This window comes from Bison bison, unplaced genomic scaffold, assembly GCF_000754665.1.
Source record: "Bison bison bison isolate TAMUID 2011002044 unplaced genomic scaffold, Bison_UMD1.0 scf7180017864297, whole genome shotgun sequence".
In the NCBI taxonomy this organism is placed as follows: domain Eukaryota; kingdom Metazoa; phylum Chordata; class Mammalia; order Artiodactyla; family Bovidae; genus Bison; species Bison bison.
Genome location: NW_011494869.1, coordinates 6,562,916 through 6,571,879, shown reverse-complemented (window position 1 = coordinate 6,571,879; position 8,964 = coordinate 6,562,916). Strand labels below are relative to the sequence as shown.

General features: G+C 54.4%; 1 protein-coding gene across 9 annotated transcripts in view; it reads right to left on the bottom strand.

The window, feature by feature from the left end:
* DPEP2 (dipeptidase 2) overlaps positions 1–6,848 on the bottom strand; it is an 8,847-nt gene extending 1,999 nt beyond the window's left edge. The window contains exons 1-13 of one of the 9 annotated variants that reach the window (XM_010850997.1): positions 6,769–6,803; positions 6,574–6,608; positions 6,139–6,314; positions 5,572–5,874; positions 5,178–5,304; positions 4,735–4,864; positions 4,506–4,647; positions 4,144–4,213; positions 3,847–4,023; positions 3,153–3,237; positions 2,444–2,519; positions 1,647–1,782; positions 1,205–1,557 (exon numbers count right to left, since the gene is read on the bottom strand). In XM_010850997.1, the coding sequence (XP_010849299.1) occupies positions 1,300–1,557; positions 1,647–1,782; positions 2,444–2,519; positions 3,153–3,237; positions 3,847–4,023; positions 4,144–4,213; positions 4,506–4,647; positions 4,735–4,864; positions 5,178–5,304; positions 5,572–5,774 (1,404 nt within the window). In that variant the 5' untranslated portion in view covers positions 5,775–5,874; positions 6,139–6,314; positions 6,574–6,608; positions 6,769–6,803 and the 3' untranslated portion in view covers positions 1,205–1,299. Of the gene's footprint in view, positions 1–1,204; positions 1,558–1,646; positions 1,783–2,443; positions 2,520–3,152; positions 3,238–3,846; positions 4,024–4,143; positions 4,214–4,505; positions 4,648–4,734; positions 4,865–5,177; positions 5,305–5,571; positions 5,875–6,138; positions 6,609–6,746 lie in introns of those variants that run through there. The other 8 variants (XM_010850994.1, XM_010850999.1, XM_010850996.1 and 5 more) reach the window with 8 other exon arrangements.
* Between the last annotated feature and the right edge of the window lie 2,116 nt (positions 6,849–8,964).

Genomic DNA, 8,964 nt, shown 5'->3' with positions numbered 1-8,964 from the left:
CAAGGATACTGGAGTGGGTTACCATTTCTTCTCCAGGGAATCTTCCCAACCCAGGCATCAAACCCACATCTCCTGCATTGGCAGGCAGATTCTTTACCACTGAGCCACCAGGGAAGCCTGGTGGAGAAGGAAATGGCAACCCACTCCAGTTATTCTTGCCTGGAGAATCCCATGGACGGAGGAGCTTGGTGGGCTGCAGTCCACAGGTCGCAAAGAGTCGGACACGACTGAGCGACTTCACTTTCATTTTCACTTATGTGTGTTAGTTGCTCTATCATGTCCAACTCTTTGTGACCCCATGGACTGTGGCCTGCCAGGTTTCTCTGTCCTTGGAGTTCTCCAGGCAAGAATACTGTGGTGGATTGCATTTTCTTCTCCAGAGGAACTTCCCAACCCAGGGATTGAACCCTGGTCCCCTGCATCAAAGGCAGATTCTTTACTGTTTGAGCTACAGGGTAGTCCTAACTGTTTTAGGAAGGAGGTTACCTACTCCCTGGTCAATTTATGTCTCATCATTTTTTGTATTTTTTCTTTAGCTTATTTGGCTGCACAGGGTCTGAGTTGCACAATGCGGGACCTTCTAGTTGAGGCATGTGAACTCTTAGTTGCTGCATGTGGGATCTAGTTGCCTGACCAGGGATTGAACCCAGGCCTCCCACATTGGGAATGCAGAGCCTTAGCCACTGGACCACCAGGGAAGTCCCTAGCACATTATCATTTATGGACTGAGGGAAGATGTAGTGGCTAAGTAGACTGAATGTCTTAGAAAGTCTCTGAGGAGCAGGGGGAGGGGTGGGCCCACCTCCAGAGCTGTCCAGCCATTAGAGGTCTGTGGCCCATTAAGTAGCCTGACATTCTGGCTCTGTCCAAATAGGAACAAAGATCATTTGTGATCCAAGCAGGTTCTCTTCTTGGGAATCTGAGCCAGAATTCCCTAAAAGATCTCCAGGTGGTAGACGATGGGTCAGGATTGAGGTGAGCTACTCAGAGGGAATGAGTAAAGTCTGCCTTCCTGCAGCCAGAGCCTCCCACTCTCTTCTCCTGGTGCTGAGCCAACCCCCCTGGGATTCCTCAGGCCACTTCCAACAGGTCTGCCTTGAGTACCTGGTGTCTGAACTGCAGGGTCCCCCACCAAACCCCAGTGTTGGGGCCTGTACCACAGGCTCCACTACAGACAAGGACAGCTCATGCTGATTCCATTTTTGAAACATTTATTTTTGGGAAATGTTTGTGCTTGCATGAGAGGAAACTTTGTGGATGTCTGCATCTGCCAAAGTGACATCTGGCAGGATTAATGGATCACCAGAGCCAAAGAATGAGGACCAGGAAGGCAGCAATAACTATGAGGCCAGGGGCTGTGTTGGGGGAAGATTTTGAGAATGACCGCATAGTTGACAAAATAGGACTCCCATGCCTTGGAGTTCTGGTTAGTTTCTGGTCTTGAGCCAGATTCTCTCTCTGCTGCAGATGCGAGAGGACGGAGCGGCAGGAGCTCCCCAGCTGCTCATCTGGGAACTCATCTTCCAAGGGACTCTGTCCCTTGTTTTCCTCCCGAACCTGGAGGCGTCAGTCAGTGGGCAGCAGCTCCCACAGCACCCGCCCCAATACACATGCTCAGAGCTCCTCTGTGGCCCAGCCCAGCATACCTGCTCCACCCGACTGAAGACCCGCAGCAGGTTTCCTCGAAGGACACCCCAGAGCTCTTCCTCACTCCAGCCACGCCTCAGCAACTCTTCTATGAGTACTGGGTATGTGGACACGTCTTCCAGACCCTGTGGGAACCTGTGTGGCCACCAGCCAGCCAGCTATTGGGCCTCAGACCTGCCCCCTGGTCCTGAGTCAGAACCAGTGTCCTGTGTGTGCAGGGTCCACTGAACCCCAGCCCTGGTCAAATATGGGAAATGGAGACTTGGAGAGAGTAAATGATTCAAGCCTGCTCTTCATCCTTCAGAAGAAGGGCCCTAAAGCTCCTTGAATATTCATCAAAATTCTTTGAATTGAACTATTAAGATCTATGTCTTTCACTGAATGCAAACTTTTCCTTCTGTTTATAGAAAGAAGAAAAGCTTTTGAAGAACTAGGTTGACCCCCTTGCATGCACAGACCCAACTGCAGGCAGAGAAGATGGTTAGCCCACCCCAGACCCTGCTAAGAGTCTGCTCAGAGGCCATGGGTCTACTGACACTGGCTGGGTGCACATACTGGACAGATGAGGTCTGTCTGGTTGGGTTAGCCAAATATGATGATCTAGAGTAGGGCCAATGGGTTGCAGATAGACAGGAGAGCCCAGCAAACAGACCCTGGGAGAGGGGAGATACCAGTGGGGCCAGCAGACCTGAGGCTGTGGTCAAGGCCATGAGGACCATAGTATGGTGGGCACCGTGGCTATGAAAGCCCCCCGTGACACATCCAGACCAAGACAAGCCCACATGGATGCACTCACCGGCCAGCCCCATCATAATCTCCTCCAATCCCGATGAACTTGGATCCAATGACAGCCCTGATGTGGTCAAAGTGATCTGAAGGATGGAAAGTCAGCAGTGTGGGACTTCTAGGGTCGGGGGGAGGTGGTGAGGACTGGACTTTGTTGATTCCCCTTCTTGCAGCCTGTAGGCCAGACAGGCCAGTTCCTTCATCGCCTGGCACCCAGAGCACCGAGTAGAGAGCCCTGAGGTTTGGTCTGAAGTGATCCCGGCTGGCTCCAGACTGGACTTCAGATTTGGAGTGGACCTCAGAGCCACGCATTTGGGCCAAGATTCACTCTGCCTCTCAGTTCCCTTGAGAACCTGCGAGGTAGCCTCTCCATGGGTGGTGAGAAAGGAACAAGGAAACAATTGACAGAGACCCCAGGGACCTATGGAGCTGCCCAGTCCCTTGACCAGAGGCACAGGCAACGTGCTTTGGAGCCCCTGCAGAGGTGCAGATGGGCAGCACCTGGACTCTGTGTCTGACTGCCTCCCGGATACCCATCAGCATCCATTTTGATTCCGTGGCTCCAAGAACTGTGTGCCATTCATTATTGGGCTTGGGGGAGCAGTGCCTCTTGCCAGCAGTGGGTCAAACCCCTGGGGCCCTTTTGAGGTCCTCCTCAAATTTGTGCCCTGTTTCAGGTCCAAATCAGAACTGTTCAGAGAGCCCAGGGTGAGGCTTACCTGCCACAGTAGACACGTTGGCTAGTGGGTTGCACTGTAACACCCCCACGGATAAGGACACCATCACAATGCCACCGTTGTTCTTCTGCAGGGTTGGACAATGGACATTTGACTTGGCCCCTGGCACAACCACCTGCCTCTTCACTCTCTCAGCCCTCTAAGGAAGGTGTTCAGTCCTGGCTTTGAGATCAGAGATGTCTCCTCTCTGGGTTTGTGTGAATGGGGGAGCCTCAGCTCTGGGTCTGGGTGGTGTCTTGGCACTTGGTTTGTGGGTTTGGAGGAGTATTTTTATTTATTCTTTTAGGTGCACCGTGTCTTAGTTGTGGCACGTGGGAGCCTCCATCTTGCTTGTCGCATGTGGGATCTTCTACTGGGGCAGGCAGGGTCTTTAGTTGCAACATGTGAGCTATCAGTTGCAGTGGGTGGGATCTATCGACCAGGGATGGAACCCGGATCCCCTACATTGGGAGCACGGAGTCTTAGCCACTGGACCACCAGGGAGGTTCTCGAGGAATGTTTACTACCTAGAACCCCCACGTAGAGTTCAAGAGTTCAAGGGCTGTGGTTCATGTGTTTTGGGGGCAGAAGATCTTTAACCTAGAGTTTGAGGAAATTGAGGGAGCAGAATCTCAGGTTCAGGGGCTCCTGGTTTGAATGTCTTGCTTTAGGTTTGCAGGCAAGGGCAGTCTCTCACCAAAAGCTGTAGGATGTCATCAGGAACATTCCGGGTGCTCTCACACACAGCCCGGGCAGCCGAGTGGGAGAAGATCACAGGTGCCTGCGACACTTCTAGGGCTCGTCGTGCCACGGCGTCTGAGACATGGGACAAGTCCACCATCATGCCCAGACGGTTCATTTCTGCCACCACCTTCTGCAGGGATGGGTTGGGGAGAGGGTGTCAGGGCTGCATTTGTCTTAGGTGCGTTTATCTGGAGGGACCAGGTGGGGCTGTGCATTCACATGGGGCAGGGTATGGAGCCGGGGTCCTCACCTCACCGAAGCTGGTCAGCCCACTGACATCGCTGTAGAAGGGGTGGATGCCCTTAGCTGAGCTCTCTGCCCTGCAGGGTGGCCAGGAGGCAGTCTGACTGGTGGTCATGACTCAGCTACAAGAAGCTAGACAGAGGTTCCGTCGAGCCGTCTACACCTGCAACTCCCCGGAGCAAGAGGAGGGACCCAAGCAGGGCTGTGTGGGGCAGTAGGAGGGCTCTTCTGGGGATCCAGTCTTGCTTTGTAGACCTCCCCACTCCAGGTTCGGGGCCAAGTCCCAGGGGTGAATCTTGGTGTGGGCCCCAGCATGATCTTGGGCAGATCCCTGCCTCACTGGGCCCATACCATCTGCACCAAGCTCACCAGGGTGTGTTGCAGGTGTGCGTGAGTGTCAGGTAGCGCACACCCAGCACATAGAAGGTACGCAAGACGGAGAGGCTGCTGTCCAGTGAGTGGCCACCCTCCACACCAATGAGGCAAGCCAACTTCCGGGTACCATTCAGAGCTGGGGGCAGGTGGGGCAGATTGTCATTGTCAGAGACATGGGTAGCTTAATCAAGCCCCTGACACCCACCACCACCCATCCGTCTACCTTTAACTGAGGTCACAAGCTCTAGCTCAGAATAGGAGGCACACATGCGGTGGATGAGATCAATCTGCTCTAGGGTGAGGCGCACAGCATCCCGTTCCTGGGTCTGGCATGGGACGTAGGCTGACCAGAACTGAGGGAAGACCAGGGGATGGTTTGGGTAGGGGTTCCTTTAGAACTTCTTGGGTTTCTCACCGCCTCCACAGCTGGTGCAGCACTGCCTGTGCCCAGTGTCACATGTGATGCATGGCTTGTTCTGTGGTACTTGGATGCCCATCATGTTGACTCACTGTGACCCCTGTTAGCCCCCAGCATCCTTGTCATGGCACTTTCTAGGTTGCTGTGGTAACTGAGTTCCGATGTGACTAACCCGTGGTCTCTGAGGCCCCCAAACTCCCCCACATTCCCCCAGAGCCATGGTGGCATCTTATGTGTTCCCTTGGTACCTGGGCACCCACGAGACCGTCTTTAAGCCTATCCAAGCTGGTCTGGCCATGGCTGAAATTGCGCAGATTAACATCCTGTAGGCCCTTGCGGTTAAACTGCCTCAGGACCAGGGGCATGTCGTTGTGGCTGGAGGGAGGTCAAGGCAAATGGGTGGGCTCCTTCGGGCTCAGGCCAACCAGGGGACTCCCCCACCTCACACTGTCACATAGACTAGCTGAGGCCTGGGCTGAGGGGGTTCCCACCAGAGAGGGTGACAGAAGAGGAGAGGGGCACCCAAGGATGATGGAGAGGACACCCAGGGGTGGTGTGAGGGAGCTGCCCCACTAGCTCTGCATGCTCTGGACTTCCTCCCCTGCCCAGGGCCGGGCTAGGCCCCCACCAGCCCCCACGCACCCATCCACAAGCGGGAAGTCCCGCATCAGGGCCTGTGCACGCTCCCCCAGACTCAGTGTGCTGGAGGTGTCCAGACTGGTCAGGGCGATAGGGGCAGCCGGTGCTGTTTGGGCGCGGGTTACCAGCCGCAACAGCAGCCACAGCAGGAGCAGCAGAGGCCGCTGGGTGAGCATGTGGGGATGCTCGAGGCCCCCCATCGGCATGCTGCACGAGGGGCCGGGCAGGGTAGGCAGAGGCAGGTCTGAGAGCGGTGCGGGTGCTGGGGTTCTGCCAGTCGACACAGATCACGTAGTTGCGCAGCCTCTGGGAGAGGGGCATGGAGAGAGGGGACACAGAGTCACAGGACCCTGCGACCCCTGTGCAGAGAGCTGTAATCCGCAAAGCCCAGGTGCCATGGAGGCCCGAACTACCCTCCTGCCCTCTGCTAAGAGGCGGCTCTTGTGGGCTAACCTGGCCTCCACCTTGAGCCCATTCCCCTCCCATCTCGGGTTCCCTCCGCCCCCGCCCCTCTCCCGACCCCTCTATTCTGAGGGGGCCGCCCTAAATTGCTCTCCCCCTGCCTCTAACCTTGCTGTCCAAGAGAGAGTCCAGGGCGCTTCTGTCAGAGAGTGGCCATCAGCCTCAGGCAGCCCCTCCCAGGAGCACAGCTTGTCCCCATCTGTCCGCAGCCTGCCCCGCCCACCCCAGGGCTACGTGCCAGTGTCTCTGTGTCCCCATTGATCTGGGCTCCCAGTTTCCATGTGCTGGGACATGAGGGGTGGGTGTGAGGGAGGAGATAGTTTTTAGAAATGGAGGGTTAAACTTGGGGGTTCTAGATTCAGAAATGGCCCCTCTGCCCCCGACCTTCTGTCTCCCCCTACTTGACTCCCCAGAGTGCATGACCATTCTCAGGAGACTTCAGCCAGCAACTGGGAATTGTCAGGGGCACCCCTCCCCTATTCCCCCCAGTCACCCTCTGCAAAGAGCGCATTCAGGAGTTGCTGCACTTCTCCAGGGCCTCACTTGAGGAACTTTGGTGATGTGAACTGAACAACCATCTGGAAAAAGTTAAGGAACCTTTTACTCAACAGAGCAAGAACCCAGTTGGTAGGCTATTGAGTGGAAGGAGTTGAAGTCACTTCCGTGGCAGGAGATTCCCCACCCCAGGAAGCTTCCTCCCAGAGTTGTGGGCTGACCTGCTGGCAGGATCCCTCCTACCTCAGTGTGGAATGCCTGGCATCTGGGTTCTGCTGCTACAGTCGTTGTATCTCATGGCCCTTGTGGCTCTAGCTCTCCCGGAAACCTCAAGGCCTAAGTTCCTGTGCTTGCTCTGAGGCCCCACCCTATTCCTCATTTCTAGTTTCAGGCCTCACCCTAGCTGACTCCTCTAGGAACAGCCCCCTCCCACCACCACCACACACATACACTGGGGATGTGCCTTCTCGCAGAAGCTCAGCCACTGAGATGCTTTTGGAACCTTGCCCAAACTCCTTCATCTCCAGCCTCTCAAGCTTCTGCTTTGATCCTTGGCGCCCCATGGAGCTGTTTGGCCTTTGGAACCTTCCCCAGGTGGCAGGAGTGACTAGCTCAGGGGTAAGGACCTAAGTCTGAGTGCTGGAGACCCTAGAAATCTCTCTAAAAATGAAATGAGCAAAACTCTTCCAACAGAACTAGAGGTCCTGGGCTACCTGGGAGGGGAAGGGTCCCTGCTTGTATATATTTCAAGGCTCATGTATATTGCATTTGACATTGCCCAGTGCCTACAGGCCAGAAGGAAGGGCACACTGGTAGTGCTATGTTGGAGGTGAGTCTGCTCCCTGCTCACTGCAGCTGGAGGGTTCTCTAGGCAGCCTGCCTGCAGAGCGTGCGTCCCCTAGGGCTCTGATGCTGAGAACAGCAGGGTGTATCCCTGCCCTGGGCACCCAAACTCAGACCTGGCTCCTTTCCCTCCCCTTGCTGGTCAGCAGGCCCCACAGTCACTCTCACAGTGGGGAGAGGGAGGAGAAATTCTTGGGCTGGTTTCCAGGCAAAAAAAAAAATATGAGTTTGGGGGATAAACAGTTCATTCCACTCTTGATAGACCTCCAGGAAGTACAAACAAACAGCAGCTGCTGACAGAGGAATGAAAAAAGAGAATTTAGCCTTTTTTCTTTCTTTCTTTTTTTAGCTATTCTGCAAGAACCAGATGTCTAGATAGTCTGTTTTGACCTAGAGGAGGTAGGCACCATTACTGTAGAAGATTAGCCAGGCAACAAATTTTCTATAACGTTCAGCTTCAGTCCTTAAACAGGCTGGCACTGGTGGCCATGGCCTTGAGGTGACCATATAAAGCTGATCATGGAAACACACACACATGTACATTCTTATATACTCAGGGGCACGGGAGTACTCACACCCAAGCGGCAAGCAGATTTTAGCCAAAAAGGTGACATGTCGTTCCCTTAATCTCACCCAAGGCATCTTCATGCCCCATCCCCACCAGGAGGAAAGGAACACCCTAGCAAAGTCTTGTCCTGTAGGATCCCCCCGGACACAGGGACAGTTTCGGGGCAGAGGTTGTGACAAAAGTTTTCCAGGTGCTGCCGACAGTGGGTGGAAGTGAAAAGAGGATGGAGGCAGAGAAACCCAGGGCCTGGCTCCAGAGCTGACCTGAATGTCATCCATGATACCCTCTACTTTCTGCCCACCCCTCCCCTTTCAGGGCATCTTTAAGTTCTGCTGATTCAATCTCCAAAAATCTCCCGGGTATGTCTCCTTTCCATGCCCACCGTTCCTTTCCCAGTACAGGTCATTTTCATCTCTCACCTCCTTCTGGTCTCCCCATCTCCAGTTCATTTCCCACAGAGCAGGCATACCCTGTCTCTCTTTGAAAAATCTGGTGCCATCCTCCTCCCCAAAGTTTTTTTGTGGCTTCTTGTTGCTCCTAAACCTCGGATTCCTTTATTTGGCTTTCAAGTCCTGGGGAGTCTGCCCTCACCTGCTGCTCCAGTTTCAACAAATAACACAAACCCCTAAGATCCCCTGGAGAAGGAAATGGCAATCCACTCCAGTATTCTTGCCTGGAAAATCCCATGGACAGAGGAGCCTGGCGGGCTACTGTCCACGGGGTTCCAAGAGTCGGACATGTCTTAGTGACTAAAGCACCACCACCACCACCACCACTCTGTCCCCTATTTTCTGGCCATACCAGCCATGCTGCCCCTCAGCCTCCAAATGGTGGCGCTGTTGAGGAAGGGCCAGGGGAGGAAATCTTGCCATCAGGAAGGGTTGAACATACCATGAAGAACTCTGCTAAATCCAAACCCTCTTTGGCAATTTACCCCCTCTAAAAACAGGAACATGAGTGAACCTCTCAGACTGCTCAGGTTCAGGTTTTGCTGGGACTTCTTCCTCTTCCTCCCCACCCCACCCTGC